Raw genomic sequence first — 25935 nt, forward strand, 5'->3', positions numbered from 1 at the left:
CTATATCCCTTGAAAGGGCTCTTTTTTTTTTTTTAACTGTAACGATAACTCTGACCTTTTACTGTACTGTTATATTTATGTTTGAGCCACAGTGTATGCTTTCCTTTTTATCTTCAGGTGATTCCTCAACCTGCTTTCCTGGCAAAACCTGATGCTCTGTGGTCTGAAGAAGAGAGGAAACAATTCAAAGACTATGAGAAGAAAGTCAAAGAGTTAAATGAAGAAAGAGATAAGTACAGAAAGGTCAGAAGATCAAAGAATTAATATATCCTGCCAAGACTTTGTTTCAGTATCTTTTCAAATTAAGTGTTCTTTATTCCCTCAGTGTTGTTAGTAGCTTAAGGGTACTGTTTCAACTTACATTCTCAAGAGAATTTGGGGAATTGGGTAGAGATAACTTTGAAGAGTTAACACAATTTATTTATTTATTTATTTATTTATTAAGATTTTATTTATTTATTTGACAGAGAGAGATCACAAGTAGTCAGAGAGGCAGGCAGAGAGACAGGAGGAAGCAGATTCCCTGCAGAGCAGGGAGGACCCTGGGATCATGACCTGAGCCGAAGGCAGAGGCTTTAACCCACTGAGCCACATAGGTGCCCCGAATTAATACAATTTAAAACAGAAAGAATGTATTACAATGTGTTGTTTTTTTTTTAAAGTTCTTATTGATTTCAACATTTCCCAGATTGTTAGAGTTCATTTGGTCCTCCATTCATTCTTCAAATGTTTAATGAACATCTATTAGCATATATTGTAGGCACTGCTCTGTGTCTTCTATATCTGTTAGAGTTGAATATTAACTCTTGCTTGACTTCCTCTCAATCTCAAGGAAAGGACTTGACTGAAGAATAACGCAATCAATAGCACATACTTTACAGTTCTAACTTGAGATATTTGCAAAGCAGTTCTCCTACTGATATCTCCTTGCATCACAAAGAAACATTCCCACATTAAAATTCCTTAAATTCACAGACCTGTACCCCTGAAACAAATAATACATTATATATTAATTTTTTAAAAAGAAAAAGGAAAAAATAAAATTGTTCACAATTATAATAGAGATATAAAAGCTGATGGTATACAACCAAATAAAAAACATCTATTCCTCTGTGAAGAAGGTAAAATCAGTCTGAGGCAGGGCAGTGTGTCAGCTTTATTGTGGCTGTGTGTCCTGAGCAACTTCCTTGGACCCATTGTAACCTGCTCCCATTTTTATTCACTGCAGTCCTTTAACAGTGCCCTCACATCTCATCCTAAGATAGTATTTCCCGAAAAGCCAAAATGAGCAGTCTTAAAAGCAGTAAAAATTTCAAGCAGTTAGGAAGTATAGATGCCTAAGGTGGTGGGTGGCATTTATTCCATGGTTTCATATTGTGAAATAGTCTGCTGCCTACACTCTCACCTCCCTGCTCCGTGGTCGCCCTCAGTGGATAGAAGCCAGCGGTGGCAAAGCCAGTACTCAGCCTTCTCTGCACCTGCACCATGCACCACACAGTGGGTAGAGAAAAAAATACAGCTTTTCCCTCTAATGACCTTATCTTTACTGGGTCTTTAGAGCTGTTTGGTGATGCTATTTCATTTCCCCACCCCCAGCTTAGTCCATACCACCTGGGGGATCTTGTCAAAAATGTTGATTAGATTCTGTCATTTTGAGGAAATGGAAGGATCCTGAGATTTCTAACAAGCAGCCTGGTGGTGTCGCTTGCTGCTTGTCAGAGGACAAACACTTTAAGTAGCAAGATCCTAGAGGAGCATGTCTCACGTTCTTCTCTCTCTCTAAACTTCCAACACCTGACCCCCTACCATTCTGGCCATATGCCTCTTTTTCCACATCGATTTTCCCTCTAGTATAGACGAATGTTGTAATATTATACACTGGATACATCTCTCACCGTATAAATAAGAAAATGGAAAAAAAAAAAGGGATTCCTTTCAAGAGGATTCTGGAATTCTTTCTACTATCCTTGTGACTTTTGAGTTAATCTGAATTTATTTCAAAGTAAATAAAGTTAAAAGGGGAAAAAAAAGTCCCTGGACCCCACTTGCCTCTCAATCCACAGTCCAGTATCTCCTTAGAAAAACCCTTAGAAAAATCTGTGTTCACTGTCTCCAATTTCTCTTTTCTCAGCCATTGGAAAAACCTTTATATTATGGAAAATATCAAACATATAAAAATGTAGAGAGAATAACATAGTGGCCCCCTCATCCAGCCTCAACAGTTATCAAGTCATGGCAAATCTTATTTCATTTTATATCTCCACCAATTTCCCCCAAACTAGGTTTTTTTGCCAATTTTTATTTTAGAATTATTCAAATGTACAGAAATGTTTCATGAGTAGTACCATCTGTATACCATATTCCTGTGTCAATAGTGCACATATTCTGTATATATAGTATACCTGTACCATATACTTTCACCTGTCAACTTTTAATATTGCCACATTTGTTTTTTGCATTTTTCTCCTGTATTTATATATATATATATATATATATATATATATATATATGATATCAAAACTCCATACTATTACCTCCAATTCCAATTCAACATACCATAGGGTTCATCTCTTTCCCTAATTTAGCACTTAGATCTCCTTTCCAGTGCAAGCTCTATTTCCCCATATGTAAGTATATTTATTCATTTGCCCAGTCCTACAATATACATATAATCCCTCTAATAAAAGCAAAACATCATGGCAGGTTTTAAGATTTCTTTGCACCTTGGGGCACCTGGGTGGCTCAGTGGGTTAAAGCCTCTGCCTTCAGCTCAGGTCATGATCCCAGGTACCTGGGATCGAGACCGCATCGGGCTCTCTGCTCAGCGGGAAGCCTGCTTCCTCCTCTCTCTCTCTGCCTACTTGTGATCTCTGTCTGTCAAATAAATAAATTAAATCTTAAAAAAAAAAAAGGATTTCTTTGCACCTCTTCTTGTTCTTAGGCTATATCCCATGGAGGGCAGGCTACCTGCACATTATATTCAGAATTTATTTGGACTAATCCTTTCTTTCCCCTTTTGTGTGGATAACATTATCAACTTGATAAAAAGTTCTTCATGCACCCTGTTTTTATTTCAGGGGGAAGAGGCCAGTGTGTCTTCTGATTTCATGATTTTCTTTTGTTTCTGCAGGATCCTTAATCTTCACTTCTTCATTTCTTCTTTCCTTTTACCCAAGTCTCTAAAATACACCTCCCTCTTCCACACTGCCTCACTCTCCCCAGAAGCAGCACTGCCTGAGACTGCACCTCCAGTCCCTTCTTTACGATTTTCCGGGAGCTCCTCTTTGGGCACCACAACACTGTTGTCTTTTACCCAATTTATAGCATTAGTTTCCCTGCCCTCCCCCTCCCCGATCTGTAGCCCTCCCATTTTACTTCACACCATTCTCCTGGTCCTTAGCTGTGTTAACTAGGCCAGCTCCACTGACCTCCTTGGTGTTCCTCAAAGATACCCAGCACACTATGATGCCAGCACCCACAGCTCATTCTTGCCATGGTCCCTCAACATACTATGGCCATGCCCTGGGGTGCTGTCAACCCATTTAAACATACTTTGGATCTCTACTCGGTTGTCACCTCATCTTCCTACATAACATGGCGAACTCCCTCCCACCAGCCCCGCTCTATACCCTGACCCTACTTTGTTGTTCTCCAGAGTGCTCATGCCACCTGGCCTACCTTATCCATACTTGTTTACACGTTACCTGACTCCTCTATTTGAATGCAACATGAGGGAAGAGAATAGGTCTGTTTTGTTCATTACTATAGTTTTGAGAACTGTGCTTGACCTGTAATAAGCCCTCAGTAAATATTTCCTGAATGAATGGATAAATTTATTGACATTTATTATGTGCCAGACACTCTCCTAGGCCCTAGTGATTTGCAGATGAAAAGCTACCACCTTCACCCTTAAGAGCCTAGTCTGTCAACTACAACAATACCTTCTGAAATTGTAGGCAATATTTTTGTCCAGGGCTGGGAGAAATTCTTGGTCTAATGGATTCCACATTGTTCATCCACACCCTCCTATTGAGTCTCCCACCTTTCATCTCCCCTGCTTCTCATTTTGCAGCATCTGATACAGTTTTAGTTAAAATTAGATTTTCCCAGGAATGTTAGAAGAAAAGTGATGCCCGGTTCTTTAACAAATATTCTTTTGGTTCCCAAGGAACACTTGCTGAGTAGACAGACACAGCCCTGCCCCCTCATGGTGCTCATTGTCTTGGGGGGAGGGTGTTACACATTAACTGGACACTCACAAAATAGTTCTTTAACTGCAGTATGATGAATCAGGATGGACAAGTTCAGCTACCATCTATGACAATAAAACATAGAGGCACAGATGTAGATTGGGGCCATTGGTTTTCACTAGGTCCCCTTTTCAGGCTGGCGTGCCCATCCCCTCACTGCTGTGTGTACTGCAGCTAAAGGCTCAAACCTGAGACCTCTGATGCCTTGTCCTTGGCTCATCAAGGGGGCATCCTTGTTAGAGCATACCAGGTTATACCTACTGCCCCTATCCAAAAAAGCCTATAACTGACTGATGAGACGAGGATAGAGAAGTCCTGCCCAGTTGGCCTAAACTGGGACAGCTCAGCAGAGCCTCTCCATTACCCTTGAGCCCTAGGAATCAGGTAAAGGCTGGGCCACCTAAGAGCACATTGTTGCTCAGCTCCTGCTCCTTCCCTGCCTGCTTCCCCTTCCGCATTTTACAGGTATCTCTGAAAAAGCACTCCCTCCAATAATTGCATACACTGGAATCCTGTTCCAGGTTTTGCTTCTAAGACTCAAGGTAGTGCCTAAAACAGGACCCTAGGTAGGTTCACTTGAAAAAGTGGCTTTTATGCTCAAGTTGGAAGAATGAGAAAAATGACGGGTTGAAGAGCAGAGAATGGAGATCAGAGAGATAGAAAAGCACATGAGAAGAGCCTGTAGTGAGAATAATGTGGAGCATTTGAAGCACAGAGCAAAACGCCATTCTAACACTAAAAGAGTTCCTTTCAGACTGGAGAGAAGGGTGGGCTTTGGACCCTTGGACAGTCTGGTCTCAGCAGGCTGAGCCTTTGGTCATTTGCCATGTGATGGTGCTTCCATTGTCCAGGAACACATGGCCTTGATACATAACTACTGGGCCCACAGTCTTTGGGATTTTTTTCCATTTCTATGAGATTGTGTCATAAATTATGAAAAGCAAACTGACCCTGCAGTGTGCTTTTCCTGTATTTGTTTTATTTTAATGTTTTCTCATTGCTTAATTAGCTTAATTTGAGTGGTGTTTATCCTTGCATCAAGTGCCTCTACATTTTGCTAAATTCTCTCCATCACCTTCCCAGAATTAGTCCCTCTCTTCATTAAACGAGCATAGACAGAACTTGGCCTTTTTTTTTTTTTTTTAAACTTAAAGAGGGAGAGAGTGGGAGAGCACGCATGCACACATGCACACACTTGTGTGCAAGAGGAGTAGGGGAGGGGCAGAGGGAGGGAGAGAGAGAAAATCTTAACAGGCTCCACATCCAGCATGAAGCCTGATGCAGGGCTGTCTCATGACCCTGAGATCATGACCTGAGCTGAAATCAAGAGCTGGACACATTAATGATGTACTCAGTAAGGGCTAGTTGGACATAATAATAAAATAATTTTAAAATAGAAGTAAATAAAATTTTTTTAAAGAGCTGAACACAACCACCTGAGCCCCCCAGGTACCCCAGAACTTGGCTTTTTAAAGTAAATTTAAAATAATAATGCTATTATTACCATTATTGTAATAATTTATTCAAGTAAGGATTATCAATGGATGCTAAAACTGGTGGATAAAAGTTTGATGAGGGATGAGATTTTTACATGGTTTCTCAGTATCTTCCCACAAATTAATTACAAATGGAAAAACAGTAACTGTACAATAGAGAAACTGGCAGACACTACTTAACCAAGTGATCACAGTTAACATCACCAATAATGAAACAAACCAATGTCATGTCTCCTCATGTGGAGCACTGAGGAGGATACAACATGATTCATGTAGTGTTCCTGTCAGTGATGTACCACCAGAGATTTTGTTTTACTAGGCCTATCTCTGCCTGCGCCATTAGCCATGATTAGTTATTTCCTTTTTTTTCCCCCCACTATAACCTTCTTAAAACAAAAATCTCAGATTTGGGGTGCCCGGGTGACTCAGTGGGTTAAAGCTGCTGCCTTCAGCCCAGGTCATGATCCCAGGTTCTGGGATCGAGCCCCGAATCGGGCTCTGTGCTCGGCGGGGAGCCTGCCTTCCCACCTCTCTCTGCCTGCCTCTCTGCCTACTTGTGATCTCTGTCTGTCAGATAAATAAATAAAATCTTTAAAAAAAAAATCTCAGATTCAAAATATATTAAAGAGATCTAAGTGGAACATCTCTGATTGAAGAAGGTGAAGGACCCAGGATACTTCCCAAGGCCTGTCCTCCCCAGCTCCTACCTTGCAGCAAAATATGAACACCCCTTCCTTGGAGCATTTGATATTCCTAAATGTTAACTTTGTTATTGACTTCTTTCCAGTCATTGGAGGCAGAAATGAAGAAACTTCAAAACTCCATTCAAGAAAGCACACAGAATTTTGATGAACATTTGAAAAGACTCTTTAAAAGGAGAGTGAAGGCAGAGATGGTTGTCAACCAGGTAAGTAAAAGCTTTACTTACAGGACCCTTTCTTTTATGGAACGTCCAGGGCCTCTCTTTGTTCTTAGGAAAAAGACCAACAGCCTTTCTGGCACCATGTTCTAGCTCATGCTGACCTGCTTCCTGCTCCAGCCTCTCTTGTGCCACCCTCCCCCTCACTGCCATGCTTCCTCCTCTGGTGCCTCAAGCTCACCTCAGTGCTCCTTCCTCCCAGCTCTGCCTCCTGGCCTGTGTCTACTCAGCTATGTACGGCAGGCCCCAACTTACAAGCCAGCTCCTCAAGACTAGGCTGCAGTCTCCTAGTATGTGCTCTGCTCTTTTACTTTCTAAAACTTATTGCAACTGAATTTTAATTTATATGACATTACTTTTTAATGCTCCCCAAACTATAAGTTCCATGAAGTCTGTCTTATTCATTCCTGTATCTCCAGCAACTAACAAAGGGCTGGGCTCATACTACATGTTAAATGAATGAATAATCCACCTGCCCCCCAAAAGATACAATGAGAAATCTGGCTTAATTTGATCCAGCAGGAAAAATATAAATGAAGTATACAGTAACTAGAAGCAAGAAGATCAAGGATTGAATGAAGCCTTTAAATTCTGAGGAAAAATTATTCCTAACATTGGATTCTATTCCTGGCCAGACTATCAACTGAGTATAAGAGGAGAATAATGATATTTTGAGAAATACGAGATCTCAAAATTTTATATGTGTCTCCCAAAGCAAGCGGGTCAGGCAAAAAAGATGAGAGAAGATAAGAGAACCTCTAGGTTCCCAACCTCTAGGAGGTTGTCTCTGTCCTCAGGGTCCCAACAGGAATGGTACACTTAAAGAGTTACATTTAAGAGGGTTTAATGCAAGGACTCTCAGGGTTAAGGGGAAACAGCAAGGAATGGTGAAAACTTAGAGATTAGAAATAGCAGGAAGGCAGTAACCTCTCTAGAGCTAAAGAGGCAAAGGAAGACCTATGGCCTTGAGAGAGGGTCTGCTCCTCAGGAGTCGTGACCATAGACAGAACATAACCATTGGCCCCACAGGGAGTGAGTGTGTATATGGTAGTTGGGTGGGAGGACATTGGGAATAAATGCCCTAGCACTAGTCATAAGAGCCAGATTAGTCCTAATGCCCAAAAAAATGGAAACAATCTAAATGTCCAACAACTACATATAGTTAAATAAAATATGGCTTATCCGTATAATGGAATATTATTTGGCGATAAAAAGTACTAATACATAGTACAATATGGATGAACCCTGACTTGTATGAAATGAATGATTTATGAAATATGTCTTAATAAAGCTGTTATTTTAAAAAGACAAGCTCAGAACATCTTTTCATACAAGATAATGAGGAAACTGTCAAAGACTAGCAGGTATTATCCAAAGGACTCAGGAGCCAACTTTAAAAGCTCCCCTAGGGCTCCTGGGTGGCTCAGTGGGTTAAAGCCTCTGCCTTCGGCTCAGGTCATGATCCCAAGGTCCTGGGATGGAACCCCACATCGCAGCATCGGGCTCTCTGCTCAGCAGGGAGCCTGCTTCCCCCACCCCCGCTCTGCCTGCCTCTCTTGCCTACTTGTGATCTCTCTCTGTCAAATAAATAAATAAATAAAAATCTTTAAAAAAATAAAAACAAAAAATAAAAGCTCCCCTGAAGGGAATAATTTAAGATTCAATAATGATAATCATTGCCATTATCTGAAACCCACAAAAGGTGTTCAAATTTGTTAATTTGTAATTATTTTAAAAAGAAGAACGCCTACCATTCACCTTCAGAGGATAACAACAAATTCATTATGTAAAAACTGATAGAGACCATCAAGTAGTGATTCCACCTTCCTATGTGAACTGTACTACTAGGTAACTACATTGCAGATAAGGAGAAGCATCGGTCTATTTATAAAAGAATTTTAATAAGTGAAAAAGGAACAATAGGAATAGAATATCACCATCCTGCAACTCTCCATAGATTAATGGGCCTGGGCACGGAGTGTCTAAGTTACTAACATCACGAAAAGGCAGACACCCTAATATATGTGTACTGATCAAAGAACATAGTATCACCTACGGTATTGCCAAAAGGATCAAACATGTGTTTGATCAGGCCTCTGATCAGCTGCCAGTTTTCAGGAAGTACATGACATGAAGGATACTGATGAAATCACTGTAAGTATGCAGATTTCAAAACCCAGACTAGGTAAAACTGCAAGAAAATGTGAGGAAAGGAAAGGGGTGGAAGGGAAACTGGATTATAAGAGATTTTTTAAAATGTGACAATTTTTAAATGGACAGGTGATGCTGTAGTGCCTACAGAGATATACGTGGGTAATAAAACCATAAAGAAACACAAGGGCGTGATTACTATGAATGTTGGGAAAGTAGTTACTACCAGGGTTGAGACTGTGGAGGGGACACATGGAAGGGGCTTCTGGGATGGGAAAGTTCTATTTCTTGAACGGTGTGGTGATCCCAAGTGTGCTTTACCTTTATAATAACTCATTAAACTGTACATGGTCTTATGTATTTTTCTGTATATATGTTTTATCTTACAGTGAAAAGATGAAAAGTTAAAATAACTGAGTCATTAGTGCTACAGCCTATATTCCCTTTTTCTTAAAAAGAATTTCTCTTATTTGTATGTCATTAACCTGCTTGATGAGTGTCAAGTCTATGACCTCAGCAGAAAATCCTTTCTCAAATGCATGTACTGATCACCTTTTTAAATATTTCTACAGGAGGAACTGAAAATAAATAATCTTGTATTTTCTTTACTGTTGGATGAAGAAATAAGCTCCAGAGAAGCATTCCTAAACAACTACCTTACAAGGAAACAGGAGGAGAAAGTAAGGATAGTATCTGATATCTTGAATAAAAGGATTTTCTGACAGACGTGCTCCTTGTTTAACAAGCTCTCAGGGGTGCCTGGGTATCATAATCAGTTAAATGTCTCCCTTTAGCTCAGGTCACGGTCTTGGGGTCCTGGGATCGAGCCTGGGTTCCTGGGATCAAGCCTCGTATCCAGCCTCAGGTCAGGCGGAGCTCAGCACAAGAATCTACTTGTCCCTCTTCCTTTGCCCCTCCCCCTGCTCATGTTCTCTCTCTCCCAAATAAATAAATAAAATCTATATATGTTAAAAAAAAAAATACACACACACACACTCACACAAAACAAGAGCTCACACACCTAGACCCTTCCTTTCACATTCCTCTCAGCTGTGTGTCTTCCTTGGCTCCCTGGCAGGGACTTGGCTCCAGGGTCAGGGGAAAGTACCTGCTCTTATCTGTTACTGAAGTTATGGGATTCTGCATCTGTAATCATTTAGTCAAAAGAACCATGTGACTTTCATATGACATATGGTTTATAAAATGCCACAACATAGCTTCATGGTTGAAAGGACCCACTTTTAACCGCTGACTGGCTGTGACACTGTGGGACCTTGGACAAGGCGTAAACCTTTTAGGTTATGCAGCAAGCTCTGCTCTGAGAATATTGTTCTCTCCGGATCATTTGGAACCCTAAGTTTTACTAAACATGTAAGTAATGTGTTAGCTTATAGAATGAAAAACTGTCATATTCAAGAAAACTCTAGTAAATAGCATGAATAGATACGTTTCATTAGAGATGAAATGAATGCAAAATGATTGTCACATAATATTTTTCAAAAAGATTTTGGACACCTGGGTGGCTTTTGGATACCTGGGTGGCTCAGCTGGTTAAGTGGCTGCCTTTGGCTCAGTTGTGATCCTAAGGTCCTAGGATCAAGTCCCTCATCTGGCTCCTTGCTCAGTGGGAAGCCTGCCTCACCCTCTGCCTGCCACTCCCCCTGCCTGCTTGGGTTCACTCTCTCTGATTAAAAAATAAATTAGTAATAATAATAATAATAATGAAACAAAACAAAAGATTCAGCTTTTATTAGTAGTATTAATAAAGAACATTTATGAATGAATGATTTAAGGTATCATATATATGACATATGAACTTAGTTTTTGCTTCAAGTCCATGAAGGCAGTCCTACTCATAACAACCCTGTAAGGAACCGGATTCCTTTCACGGGTGAAGAGACCATCTCAGAGAGGCTGGTAACATGCCTGTCACCCATTAGAAAGTAAAATAGCAGGAATTGGAACTGTGAAAATAAATGAAGACCATCCAAATAAGAATAAGCCAACTACTTATTGTGAACTTGATCGAGTTTAAAAGTCAGCCACCATTACTTGTGTTTGGTGGACACTCAAAGGCAGACACAGGGATGGGAAAGCTATATAATGGAAGGAAGAGAAGGGTTCAGGTGCACTCTGATTAGAAGTTGCTGACATGGGGTGGGGAGGGTGCCTGGGTGTCTCAGTCGGTTAACCATCTGCCTTTGGCTCAGGTTGTGATCCTGGGGTCCTGGAATCAAGCCCCAGGGGGCTCCCTGCTCAGTGAGGAGTCAGCTTCTCCCTTTCCCTCTGCTTCCCCTGCCCCCACTCATGCTTGCTTGTGCTCTGTCTCTCTCTCTCTGTGAAATAAGTAAATAAAATCTTTAAAAAAAAAAGAAAGTTGTCGGCATAGGGAAGCCAGGGGCAAGTTAGTTAGAAGACAGGCAACCTATGTGATTAATTTGAGGAGCATATTCGGCTTTCTCTGTTTGGTCCTAAACTGGAAATTTTGGCAAAAATTAGGAAAGGCTGAAAGTTACTGATGAAATCCTGGCAGTCTGGGACTGATCGCTGCTGAGGATATGGTTTAGTTTCCCACCTTGTTGCTACAGGGATTGTGGGTCAGAGTTCTGTTTGTATATATGGTCTGGCCATTATCTGTTTATATATTCAATTTCTCAGAAGCCAGGCCATGTGAATCCCAAGTCTGTGCAATTTCATCATCAGACTTCCCTGCTCCACAGTCACTTACACTCTCACATAGCTGGTTATACTTAGAAACAGGTGATTAGATGTTTTTTCTTTCAAAGTCTCCAATTGATTTATTTTCTGCTATGAATGTTATCTGTAATGGATATTTCACTGATTCATTTATCTTGTATTAGGAAATTTCTTATTCTTAGTATCCCAGTATGTTTGTTTATCCTGAAAAAACTCAGTTCCAGTTGCCTCTTCTTGATGTTATTATAGAACCAGACTTCAGAGGCCATCCAGAAAGCCAGAGAAGACCTTGATGTGTACAAGGAACACTATGACAACTTGTTGGCAGAAGACAAAGTGAGAACCATTGTCTTACCCATTCACCAATGCAATAGCGTTGCTGCTTCAATTTGGGGAAGATTAAAAGGGATGTAATTTAACTTCCTTATAGATTCTATCCTGCTACAATTCTCAGTTATCAGTGAACTTCACTCTGAGCCATTGTATATTTCTGATAATCAGTGTGCAAAATAAATTTTTGTAACTTGTCTGGTTTAAATTTTCCCTTGTACAAAAAAAGAGAGCACTCACCTAGACCTTAGGGCTTCTCAAACTTTAAGTTGTGGTCCCCACTAGTTGGTCATGCAATCAATTTAGTAGGCTATGAGCAGAATTTTTAAAAACTTAATTCCAGGGGCACCTGGGTGGCTCAGTGGGTTAAGCCTCTCTGCCTTCAGCTCAGGTCATGATCTCAAGGTCCTGGGATCAAGCCCCACATCGAGCCACGCATCAGGCTCTCTGCTCAGCAGGGAGCCTGCTTCCCCTTCTCTCTCTCTCTGCCTGCCTCTCTGCCTACTTGTGCTCTCTCTCTATCAAATAAATAAATTTTTTAAAAAAATAAATAAATAAAACTTAATTCCAATATAATTAATATATGGTATTATATTAGTTTCAGATGTATAATATAATGATTCAACAATTCTATATATTGCTCAGTTCTATGCATTATGTATAGGTCGTGATAAGTATATTCTTAATCCCCATCACCTATTTCACTTAATACCCCCCACCCACCTGTGGTAACCATCAGTTTGTTCTCTATATTTAAGAGTATGGTTTTTCATGTATCTTTTTTTCTTTGTTCATTTCTTTTGTTTCTTATTTCCATTTATAAGTGAATTCATTCATCTTTTTCTGACCTACTTCACTTAACATGATACCCTCTAGGTCCATCTAGGTCCATTTGTTGTTGCAAATGACAAGATTTCATTCTTTTTATGGCTGAGTAATATGCCATCATATAATCTTTATCCGTCTATCTATTGATGGGCACTTGTATTGCTTCCAAAATTTGGCTACTATAAATAATGCTGCAATAAATATAGGGGTACATATATCTTTTTGAATTAGTGTTTTCGTATTCCTTGGGTTAATACCTAATAGTGGAATTATTGGATCATATGTATGACCAGTAGTTTTATAATGGAAAAGAACAGGATAGAAAAAACATAAAGAATAGAATATAATCCCTTGCATATTTTACTGGTAAATATTATTTTGTGAAAATTTTAGTTCTGAATGATTTCTAGAACCTTATTTGAAATAATATTTGTAATTCACAGAGATACTTTCTATTCAAAATAAATCTTTGAAGATCCTTGCATAGCAAGGGTTACACTCAAATAAGGCTACTTTACAAACCAAATTTTCATGGCTTTTTAAAATCAAAGTGATTCAATCCTGTATTTTGAAAAGTATTGTCAACAAAGAAAGGGCTTCTGAAAAGAGTTGCAATCCAAGCAATAATCTCTCTATCCTTAGGTTCTAGATCGCAGCTTTAAAAAAGAATTTTCCGAAATTCCCAGCCATCAGGTGGATACACTCTACAAACTTTTTAAACGCCGGCCAAGGTTTGTTTCTCCTTTACTATCATTTTTCTGAGAAAAAAAGTTTGTAAATGAAGAGGAGTGTTGTTAGATTTTGGCTTTTTCAATCCCAACTAGATAGAAATATTCAGTGTAACATCTTTTATGTGAAAACGTTCAAGTGTCTTTATCATAACTCAGGAGTTTTTTAGACTATTCATACATCTTAAGGTAAACAATGAAGTAAAATGATTTCATTATTCAAAAAGGTAAGTATCTAGGTAAGCATTGTGCTATCATAGTCCTATGAAAGTAATTCCTCTTAAAATATTGATGTTATACAGATCTATAGTTTTTCCCAAGGTGTGTTCTAGTAAATATGAGGCCCTTGTTGTATGAACTGGGATTACATGTAAAAAGCTACCAGGATAAAATGTGTTTGATAAAATCCTGGGTTAAAAGAAAAAGTTAAACAGTTTACTAAAGAATTTCTCAGAACTTGTTTTTGGCCTTTGGATCTCCAAGTATAAAAAATAGAGGGGTATCTGGACGTCTCAGTTGGTTAAGCATCTGATACTTGATTCTGGCCCAGGTCATGATCTCAGGGTCATGTGATTGAGCCCCAAGTCAGGCTCAGCACTGAGTGTAGAGCCTGCTTCAGATTCTCTCTCTCTCGGAGTGCCTGGGTGGCTCAGTCATTAAGCATCTGCCTTCAGCTCATGTCATGATCCCAGGGTCCTGGGATCAAGCCCCACGTCGGGCTCCCTGCTCAGGGGAGCCTGATTCTCCCTCTCCTACTTCCCCTGCTTGTGTTCTTTCTCTGTCTCTCTCTCTCTGTCAAATAAATAAACAAATATTAAAAAAAAAATTCTCTCCCTCTCCCTCCCCGCTACCACTCATAAGTACACATGCATGCTCTCTCAAAAAAAAAAAAAAAAAATAGAGTAAGCAGTATTTTCCAAACTTATTTGGCCATTCAGAACATATCATGTGATTGTGTTCAAGACAAAGTTTGGAAAATGCCAATATAAATGATTGAAAATAACCATTATCAAAAAGGGTTCGAAAATAATCAGGGTTTCATACTCAGAGTAGCATTAGAATTCATTTCACAGATTTCCAAAGTTTTACATACTCGGATTTCCATAAATTTCAATGGAAGATAAGCTAGAAACCATAGAATTTGTTACAAAGGCATAAGCTCATATTCTCTCCCTTTTAACAGGTTACACGCAACCCAGGAAATTCAACCTAAAACATGACTCATATCTTGGTTTCCCTATTTTTAAAGGAGTGAGTCATAATAAGTCTTATGAAGAAAGAAGCAACACTTCCCACATATTGGGAGGCAGCAGTGGAAAGAGCATAAGCTTTATTGTCAAACAGAATTAGCTTTAAATCCTAACTCTACCATCTATCAGATCTGTGGTCTTGGACCAATAGCTTCTCTCAGGCTTTCTTCATCTAGAGAAAGAGGATAACAATAGTAACTTCACAGCATATTGAAAAGCTTCCGGATAATAAGTGTCTGGTACAAATCTTTGGTTGGCTACATCTTTAATGTAGATTTTAAAAGGTGCTTTTCCAGTTCAGTTTATATCAGAAATATTCCAGGCTACTCATCTGCAAAAAGGATACTAGCAGAGAATATGTGGGACATAACCAGGGATTATCCACACTCCCCTTGGGCATTTACTTGCCTGCTTAAAATCACAGAAGGGAGATTTCTTTAGTGCAGGTAAAGCTGCCAGTGCTGACAACAGTCAGAGACATCAATAGGCCAGCCAAGGTCATGCCTGGGCATCCAGGGAGTATGGAAGGTCAAAGTGGGTGCTTTTCTCTTTGGAAAAATCCACCCACCAGCCTCCACTTGCCAAAAGAAAATGTCATGCAATGTCATACTGATGCTAAGAGTTGTATAATTTAACTTTGATTTCTTGTGTGTGAGAATATGAAAGGTTGATGGGTTTTTATTGGTAATACCAGGATTCACAAACAAAAAATGCACTCAGATACGGCCAGTATTGTGCCTTTTGGAGAGCGACAAGAATCTGGGAAATTGAATAAGGATGCATTTGTTCAGTTAATGAAAGCCATGGATGACTTGGACAATATTAATAACATGCCCGAAGGCCTGGACCCCTCAGTCTGGGATCATTTCTGCGTGACCAGACGAGCAAAAGTGGAAAATGAACAGAAAGTATATACTAACATTTTATTTTATTCCATTTCAATATCATTTCACTTAGTATACTAATATCAAATATGTAGTTTCTAGTGATCACAGCTTCCAGAAATGCTAATTATTTAGGTTTTCCTGCTAGGATAGTAGTTAGTAACACTAGTAATAATAACGATGAGATAAAATATTAAACTTAATGGCATTGAGGGCTAAGTATAGGTGTATACTTATAAGCCTATGTTGTCCAAAATAGTTGCCCCTAGCCACATGTAGTTATTATTTACTTAAAATAATGTAGCCAGTCCTGGTTGAGACATGTTGTAAGTAGAAAATAGACATAGATTTAGCAGTCTTATTATGAAAAAGGAATGGAAATGTCTCAACGTTTTTTTATATTCATTACAGTTGAAGCGATGTTTGGGATAAATTGTATAAATAAAATATATTAGTGAAATTAGTTTCACCTGTTTCATTTCACTTTTTATGCTGTGACTCCTGCAAAATTGAAAATTAAATATGTGGCTCGTATTTGTGGCTCACATTGTATTTCTCTTGGGCAGCACTGTCATAGACACAGCTGCCTTTCTCTCTGCCCTGGTCTTGAGTTGTCCTCAGCCCTTTTTGCACAGATTAGAATGTATTTCACTGGAACTTACTTTATATTGCTAGAATATTTTTTTTAATGTGGCAAATGTAACAATTTGAGAATGTATTAATTGGGAAAAGATTCGTTCCTTTTGCTGTTCCTTAGCCACCCAGGGCCTCCCCTCCCCCAAAATTCCCTAAATTCAGTGCCACAAACTTCAGACTGGCATAGTTTTGCTCAGGAATCTATAATTTTATCATTTTATCTGAAATGACGAGAACAAATTGTAAAATAAGACATAAGGAAAATTATATTTTCTTGCATATTTGTTTTTAGTGAGAAGCAAATTGAATATTTTTCGAAATATTCACAGAATGTGCCATGTAAATTTTAGGTACCGTATATTACATAATGGCAGGGATCTAAATTTTAAATTTTAAATTTTACTACTCTCCTAGAAAGACTTGTTAAGGCTTTGTAACTAAATAAAACATCTATGTTTTCTTAAGTTCTTTAAAATTAATTTGCTTTTATCTCCAAAGCCCCATATGCTCTAAGATGTTTGTGGTTTGGTTCCTTCAGGTAAAGCAGAAAGCGGCTGGCTTAATGGAAATGATAACTTTCCTCCGGAGGAGAACAGAGGATGATGAGAAGTTGCAACAGGAAATTGAAAAAGTGTTCCATGAACAGATGGTGTAATTTGAACTTTTCATTCATTTACACAGAGTCTAAGCTAGGACTAAGTTAGTTTGTGTTGTCATGGGGGGAGAAAGCCTACTCGCTGCACAGACTGGTCTCTCTTGTCGGGCTTTATAAATTCTTTTTGAAAAAGTGCATTTTGTTACAAAAGACCTTGCTTGAGAATGGAACTTACCTATAGGTTCCATTGCTCTTATTAGAAAGAGGCAAGTTTGGGGAAAACCTTACTGTTTTTTAACCTGCTCCTTCCACATAAATACAGTACAAAGAATTTGTTTCTGCTAGTCAGCACTTTTGGGCTCAAGCCACACAAGCAAACTCTGTGGAAAATTAAGCAGATATCCAAGAAATTCCCATGTAGGCAACTAACCAGCAAATATCTTTTTCTTTAAGAGAGCTTGTATTTTGTTGAGTGATTGGGGTACTGTTCTAAGTTTTGCTTCACTTTTTCCATTTTTGCAGCCACCTTGATAAATGCTTCTCTGGTGTTCCCAAATTCATCATTATACATCATCCTCAGATTTAGGCTCTAAGGAGGAATGGGACTTAGCCAGAAATAGATATAAGTAGCATACAGATTAAACATCGTTAATAAAATATCAGAAGTCAATACATAAAGTCAGAACTTCAATAGCTGTGTTATTTGGTAGCATCTCAATTTTTTTCCACTTACAACCAAAGTTATATTAATCTTTTCTTAATCATAAAGTGAAACTTTGTGACTGCATTTCTGTCCATGCCATTCTTTGAGCAGCCCAAGTGTAATTCCGTATCAACAAGATGAGGTATCATAGAGACCTCCAAGAAAGCTCATCATCAGGAAAAGATATTCTGTGTTAATCTCTAGCAGGTTTTCCTTCAGCTTAAGTTTGAAATTCAAGTTGAAAATTAAGTTTGAGTTTTAGGTTCTCAAATAATAGATGAAGTTTGAAATATAAGTATATTACAACTACTTACTTTGAAGTTTTTTCAATGTAGATTACAGGAAGAAAAAGTGAGATTCCAGTTGAATTTGACTATCCAAGTTCTCCTTAAACAAGGACAAGTGGAGCTGGAAAATTTTCAGTTATTGCTGGAGTATCCTGATGCAATTCTTATCAACAAGAGCATAATTGAAGACTTGAATTCTGTGATTCGGGTAATTATTACTTTTTTTTTAAAGATTTTACTTATTTGACAGACAGAGATCACAAGTAGGCAGAGAGGCAGGCAGAGAGGGAGAAGAGAGCCCCGCTGAGAAGAGAGCCCGATGCAGGGCTTGATCCCAGGACCCTGGGATCATGACCTGAGCTGAAGGCAGAGTCTTTAACCCACTGAGCCACCCAGGCGCCCCATAATTATCATTTTTTAAGAAGAAAGCCAACATATAACCTGCTGTACCAAATTTGTTCATTATTCTCCCATTTCCATGATAAATCATTTTCATTCAGTTAAATCAGTGTTTCCTAACTCTGGCTGTACATTAGAATCACCGGAAGAACTTTACAAATGTGTCCAGGCCCCACCCTGAGGCATGGCATTTTTTAAAAGCCTCCCAGATGATTCTAAGGTATAAGAAGTTCAGCACTACAAAGATAATTTTCATTCTAATGTGCCATCATTTTGTTAAGCTCAATCTAATTATCTAATGATAATTTTAGATAAGATTAGCTCACTGATTTCAAACCTTGCTTATTTTCTAATATAAGCATTTAATGTTACAAATTTGTCTCTAAGCATGATTATAGTTATATTATGCAAATTTTGATATTTTGTGTTTTCATTTTCTTTCCATTTAAAATATTTTCTAATTTCCCATGTAACTTCCTTTTAGACTTATGGGCTATTTAGAAATGTTATTTAATTTCCAAATATTTGGGGATTTTGTACTGTTTGGGAATTACATGCTAATGTTGCCATACCTTTTACTTTTATAAATACTCCAAATCCACAAAATACTGTCATCATTTTTGCTTTAGATAATTATCTTTTAGAGTGATGAAAAATAAGAAGAAAGCATTTTCAATTTTCTTTCATTTTCACTATTTCAAGAGATCTTCTTTGTGTGGAGTAAAGTGTCTGTCTTATACCATATATCTTCTGCTTAAAGAATTTCTTTTAACTGAATTGCAAGTTTGTCTGTATTAAATTCTCTGAGTTTTTCTTTGTCTGAAATTGTCTTTGATTTACCTTCATTGTTGATAGTTTGCTAGGTTCCCTGGACTGGCGGGTTTTTTTTCTCTTTTTCCCTCATCCTTTTCACTATAAATGTGTTCATTTTCTTCTGACTTACTGAGTTTCTGACAAGAAGTCTACTATGTATTTTTAAATCTTTGTTCCTCTTAATGTAATATGTCTTCCTGTGGGCTTTTCTCTTTATCCTGGTTTTCAGCAGTTTGAATATATGCCTAGGAGTGTGTGTATGGGTATACAATCCTTTTAACATGCTGTTGAATTTGGTTTGCTAATATTTTATTAAGGACTTATGCATCTGTTTCCATCAGGGATATGAGCCTGTAATTTTCTTTTCTTGTGGTGTCCTTGTCTGGCTTTGACATCAGGGTAATTCTGGTCTTGTAGTATGAGTTTGGAAGTGTTCATTCCTCTTATATTTCTTTAAGGAGCTTGAGAAGGATTGGCATTAATTCTTCTTTGAATATTTGGTAGAATTCACCAGTGAAGCCTTCTGGTCTTGGGCTTTTTATTTTGTTGTAAGGTTTTATTCAGATTCAATATTTAGTTAGTATATTTTATTCAGATTTTCTGTTACTCTTTGAGTCAGTTTTTGTGGTTTGTGTATTTCTAGAATGTTTCACCTAAGTTTATCTAATTTGTTGGCGTACAATTGTTCAGAGTAATCTGTTATATAATATATAATATATATAATATATAATCTGTTATAATCTTATTAAATTCTGTAAGGTTAGTAGTAATGTCCTTGATTTTATTTCTGATTTTAGAAAATTGAGTTCTTTTCTCCTTTTTCTGATTCTAGCTGAAGGTTTGTCAATTTTGACTTCAAAGATTTTGGTTTCATTCATTCTCTCTGTTTTTCTCCTATTTTCTATTTCATTTATCTCTAATCTTCTATCTCCTTCCTTCTACTGGCTTTGAGTTAAGTTTGGTCTTCTTTTGATGATCCTATAAGGTATAACATTAGATTATTGACTTGAGATCATTTTCCTTTTTTAACATAGGTGCTTATAGCTATAAGTTTCCCTCTGAATACTGGTTTTGATGAATCTCATAAGTTTTGGTATATTACGTTTTCATTCTCATTCATTTCAAAGTATTTTCTGATATCCTTTGTGACTTCTTCTTTGACCGATTATTTTTAAAGGTGTCATTTAATTTCTACATATTTTGTGAACATTCCTCTTTTCTTTCTGTTATTGATTTCTAGTTCTATTACCTTGTGGTCACAACAAATGTTTTATATGATTTCAATCTTCTAAAATTTATTAGGATTCATTTTATGACCTAACATATGGTCTATACCTGAGAATGTTCCACTCGCAATTGCAAAGAATGTGTATTCTGCTATTATTGAGTGTCTGTTCTATCTATGTCTTTTAGGTCTAATTAGTTTATAATGTTGTTTAAATCCTCTATTTCCTTATTGATATTCTGTATACTTGTTCTATTCATTATTGAAAGCCGGATGGAAATCTCCAGTTATTATTATGCAACCATTTCTCCTTCAATTCTATTGGTTTTTGTTTCATATATTTGGGGGCTCTGTTTTTAGTGCATACGTGTTTATAATTGTTATATCTTCTTGAAGAATTGGCTTCTTATCGGCAAATAATGTGCTTGTGTGGTATTAGTATAGCCACCCCAGCTATCCTTTGATTACAATTTGCACAGATGGTATCTTTCCATCCTTTCATTTTCATGTTGTTTGTTTCACTGAATCTAAAGTGAGTCTCTTCTAGACAGAATATCATTGGATCATTTTTTAATCCATTTTGCCTATCTCTGCCTTTTACTTATAGAGTTTAATCCATTTACATTTTAAAGTAATGGCTAGTTAAAAAAAAAAGGAATTTACTATTTTGTTATTTGTTTTCTATCATATTTTCTGGTTCCTAAATCCCTCCATTATTGTCTTGTTTTATATATAGTTGGTTTTTTTGCAGAGTACCATTTTGATCCCCTTGTCTTTTACTTTTCTATATGCATTGTAGTTGTTTCCTCAGTGGCTACTATGGGAATTAAAATTCACATCTTAGTTTTATTTTTTTTTAAGATTTTATTTATTTATTTGACAGAGAGAGATTACAAGTAGGCAGAGCAGCAGGCAGAGAGAGAGAGGGAAGCAGGCTCCCCCAGAACCTGATGTGGGGCTCGATCCCAGGACCCTGAGATCATGACCCGAGCCGAAGGCAGAAGCTTAACCCACTGAGCCACCCAGGTGCCCCCACATCTTAGTTTTATGACAAACTAATTCAAATAAGCACCAACTTAATTTCACTAGTATATAAAACTCTACTCCAGTACAATTCTGTCCCTCCCCTTTTCTGTTGTTATGGTCACAAATTATATCTTTATGCATTATATGTCCATTAACATAGATTTATTATTACTGTTTGGTGCATTTTTCTTTTATATCATAGAGGAAAAAAGAGTACTTACAAACAAAGAATATAATAATACTGACTATTATATAGTTGACTGTATAGTTGCATTTTAAATTTAGCTTTTTTTAAAATTTCTTCTTATGACTTTGAGTTACTGTCTAGTGCCTTTTGATTTCAGGTTGAAGGACTCCCTTTAGCATTTCAGATACAGCAGGTCTACTAATGAGGAATTCCATCAGCTTTATTTTCTCAAAGTATCTTAAATTCTCCTTCATATTTTGTTGTTAGTGTAAATGCAAAAATCATTATCAAAAATGCTGATGGATTCAATGTGAATAATAAAGAGAAGGATCAAGAATAAATTAAAAAATGTTGGCTTTTGAGCAACTGGATAGATGATAATGTCATTAACTGACACAAGAACTAGGCGTATGTAGCTTTGGCTGGGACATAAAGAGTTTTGGGCTTTGTTAAATTGAGATGCATGTAAAACATTCTAATGGAGGGGCACCTGGGTAACTTGAGCTCTTGATTTCAGCTCAGGTCATGATCTCAAGGCCATGGGATCAAGCCCCACATCTGGCTCCTTGCTCAGTGAGGAGTCTGCTGGAGATTCTCTTTTTCCCTTTCACTCTGCCCCTCCCCCCTCCCATGCATGCTCTCTCTTTCTCTCTCCTTCTCTTTCAAGTAATAAATAAATTTTTTAAAAAGCCATTCCAGTGGATATATCAACTGGACAGAATTTAGAGCTGAGATATAAATTTAGAAGTATTCTAGATATAGATCACATACAGATAACTACATATGAATTATTATATAGAGATATTTACATATGGATAATTTAAGCCATGAACATGCTTGAGACCAGCTAGGAATGGGACTTTGGCCAATGTCCAAAGTCCAACTCTGATAGACCTATCGGAGAAGGAGTCAAGTAATAAAACTGAGAAGGAGTTGCCAATGAAGGAAAAAACCTGAAAACTATGAGAGAAATGGCTCCAAGGACAAGGGACTCATGCACTATGTCAGTTACTTGACAAGAGCAGTCTCAGTGAAGTTGGGGCAGGTCAATTGGCTATGGTTGAAGAAATAATATGAAGTGAGGTTGTAGAGATGGTGACTATAAATAAATCTTAGGAAAAAAAGTTGACCAAAAGGAGAGCAGAAAGGAGATGTGGTAGCTCTACAGCAGTATTTTCTAACCTTGGCACTGCTGACATTTTGGGTCAGATGATTATTTGTTGTGGAGAGATGTCCTGTGTATTGCATAAAGTTTAGTACCATCCCTGGCATCTACCCTCTAGATGCCAGTAGTAACACCTCCCTCCGGTTATGTCAACCAAAAATTTCTGCAAACATAATCTTAATTTCCTATGGTAGGGCAGTATCTCCAACATTTGAGAAACACTACCCTAGAGCAATGCTTGAACTTAGGATGTTGGAGTTGTTACATACAATAAGATCTCCCAAGGGTATAATTGTGGGATTTGGGTGTCTAAGTGAGATGGGTATCATTGAAAGTGAGTAATTCAAGGAATTGAGAGGCCCAGCAGTGATCAGAAGATGGAAATAATTTTTAAAAAGAGTAACGGGTGGTATGGTATAATATAATGGCATGAACTTCAAAAAGCTAAGTTTTTGAAGAAGAAAGATATAAAATGTTGACTGATAGAACTCATAAAATTTATTTTAGAGACATAAGAGTTTCACTAATAGCAATCTGGGAGAACAACTTCATGAAAATATTCCTGAACTTCATGTAGGCAATTTGAAATGAAGTGCAAAAATCTGGGTGTTTAAATATATTTAATCCACTCAATTTTATTTTTTAAATTTTTTTTGCTTTTCCACTAGCTACCAACCAGATACTGTTGTGCCTAGATGCATTAAACTACAGTCCTTTGTCTATACTGTCAGGAAGGCAGAGTAGACAGTAGGGGTATAAACACATACAGATTGGTAGATTGGTGATGGCAAAAAGAGTTTCTGCCTAATTATTGACATATAAAGTAAATTGGCTATGCTATTCAGATGTATTTTATAATCCTTTCTGTTTTGGCCTATCAGCTTTTTAGTGATCAGTAATTTTTTAATATCTGCTACACTTTTAAAAAGAAGGGGCACCTAGGTGATCAGGCTGATTCATCATTTCAGCTCAGGGTCGTGAAATCCAGCTTTGAGTGGGGCTCCATGCTGGCCATGAAGCCTGCTTAAGGTTCTCTCTCCTTCTCCCTCTGCTCCCCCCTTCTCATGCATGTACTCCTTCTCCTCAAAATAAATAAATAAATAAATAAACAAATAATAATAATAATTTTTTTTAAGATTTTATTTATTTATTTGACAGAGAGAGAGCTCACAAGTAGGCAGAGAGGCAGGCAGAGAGAGGAGGAGGAAGCAGGCTCCCTGCCAAGCAGAGAGTCCGATGCGGAGCTCATTCCCAGGACCCTGGGATCACGACCTGAGCCGAAGGCAGAGGTTTTAACCCACTGAGCCACCCAGGTGCCCCAATAATAATAATTTTTTTTAAAAAAGAAGATAGAATTACCTCCATGATCCAAGTGTTTCCTAAGAATAGCATTCAGCTTCAGATATTCTGTATTCTGTATGCAGAGTCCTATGAATATCAAAATGTACTTTTTTTTTTTCAAGACTCAAGGACAAAAGAAAGTTGCTAGCATGGTGGAAAGTAAAGATGTCCACAAAGGAATATTTCAGATTGAGTGGGAACATAGGAAAATGGAGATGGAAATGGAAGACCTAAATCAGAAGGCTTGGGATATTCAGATGCTGTTTTTTTCAAGAGATCGTCAAAAGGTGAGTTCTCCCTGCCTCACTATATAATTTTAATTTCATTCCTTAACGTTTTCTTTCATTTAAACAGTGTTTAATAAGACGCTTCTGCAGTATCAAGCACATTATAAGCCAGTAGTTTTTCTCAATGTGTCTACAAATTCTTTGTCTTCTGAGGATTTCCTGATTGTCAAATCTAGTGGTCTGACCCCTAGTCATCACCATCCCTCAACTCTTGGTAGCATTTGACCATCTTAATTGCCCAACTCTCTGACTTTTATCAATCCTGTTTTCTGCTATTTTTCTTCCAACATGTCAGGACACTCTGCCTCTTTTACTGAATTTTCTTTTGCTTCTAACCGCCCCCCTTTTTTAAAGAGTTATTTATTTATTTAAGAGAGGAGGGGGGACAAGTGGGAGGGGGAGAGGGAGAGAGAATCTCAAGCAGACCCCGCAGTGAGTGGGGAGCCTCACTTGGGGCTTAATCTCACAACCCAGAGATCACTACCTGAGCGGAAACCAAGAGTCAGATGTTCAACTGACTATGCCACCCAGGTGCCCCCTAACTCTTAAATATAACTATCCTTTATGATCCTGCCTTTTGCTCTGTTTCCGTCCATGCCCTCTCCTTTAAGGATGTCGATTTTTCTAACTTCAGTGATCACTTCTAAAAGACTGATCCAAATTCTCTGTTCCTGATCTCCCTCTAGCTCTATTTCTACGTTCCCTATTCCCAACAGCAACCCTTCTTAATGTGCTTAGTTCTGTTCTTTTCAACCCCTTACTCAGGCTTATAGTTGTAGTCATCTTTGATTCCCCTCTCCCATCTTCCAAGTCTTGCCTAGTTTATCTGTTTATTCCCTCATTCTTTGTCCCCACTGCCGTTAGCCTGGCTCAGTGTTTCTTTTCCACGATTTAGACTATTGTATTATAATCCACCTGGGGGCACCTGGCTGGCTTAGTTGGAATAACATGCAGCTCTTGATCTCAGGGTCATAAGTTCAAGCCCCAAGTTGGGTGTAGAGATCACTAAAAAAAATAAACAAACTTTTACCAAAAAAAATCTCTTAGCTGGTCTCTTGACCTTTGGGCTCTTACTTATCTATACTATATGTTGCTCTCAGATTAATATTGATGTTCAGCCCTGGTAACCTTACTACTCAGCTCAAACATTTTAAACTGCAACCTCTTACCTAGTAAATGAATTATGAAATTTTTAGGTGGATGATCTGCATCCTTCAACTAACTTTTTAAATTCATTCCCACTGTTCCTCACATTAGTGTTCTCAAAACAAACTGATTAATATTTTCTCGGATTTTACCTCTGTGTCTTTGCTCATTACTGGTTCTTCAACCTAAAATCTCTTTCCTCACATTTTTCACATCCCAAATCTATTTTTCAAGGTCTAGTTTAAATGCCACCTTCTCTAAAAGCCTCTGGATTTTCCTAGTCCAGAAAAACCACATCCTTTTCCAAACCATCTTTGAATTTGCATGTCACTTTACATATTTTCTGGCAACTAATCATATCTACATGCTTTTTTTTTTTTTGAAACCTAAAGTCATGTTATCTATCTTTGTATCTCCCTTAGTATCTTTAACTGGAACAGTATTAATATAGGGCTCAAATGAGACACTTAATAAATATTTGGTGAGTTGAATAAATGAGAAAATAAATTCTAGGCATTTGTGATTATTAAAATACAAGTGAGTGTATCAATAGCTAAATACAAGTAAACATTATGGCATGAAAGTCAAATCA

The 25935-nt window shown here is 37.8% G+C and overlaps 1 protein-coding gene across 1 annotated transcript in view; it reads left to right on the top strand.

Moving 5' to 3' along the window:
• Positions 1-25935, top strand: part of CFAP43 (cilia and flagella associated protein 43) — a gene marked incomplete at both ends in the record, with an annotated part of 102198 nt that overhangs the window by 74682 nt on the left and 1581 nt on the right. Inside the window, 9 exons of the mRNA XM_080822915.1 lie at positions 118-243; positions 6534-6653; positions 9389-9496; positions 11763-11849; positions 13314-13402; positions 15344-15557; positions 16708-16820; positions 17803-17962; positions 24033-24197. Of these exons, the coding sequence (XP_080679041.1) occupies positions 118-243; positions 6534-6653; positions 9389-9496; positions 11763-11849; positions 13314-13402; positions 15344-15557; positions 16708-16820; positions 17803-17962; positions 24033-24197 (1182 nt within the window). The remainder of the gene's footprint in view (positions 1-117; positions 244-6533; positions 6654-9388; positions 9497-11762; positions 11850-13313; positions 13403-15343; positions 15558-16707; positions 16821-17802; positions 17963-24032; positions 24198-25935) is intronic.

This window comes from Martes martes (assembly GCF_963455335.1).
Source record: "Martes martes genome assembly, chromosome: 14".
Taxonomy (NCBI): Eukaryota; Metazoa; Chordata; class Mammalia; order Carnivora; family Mustelidae; genus Martes; species Martes martes.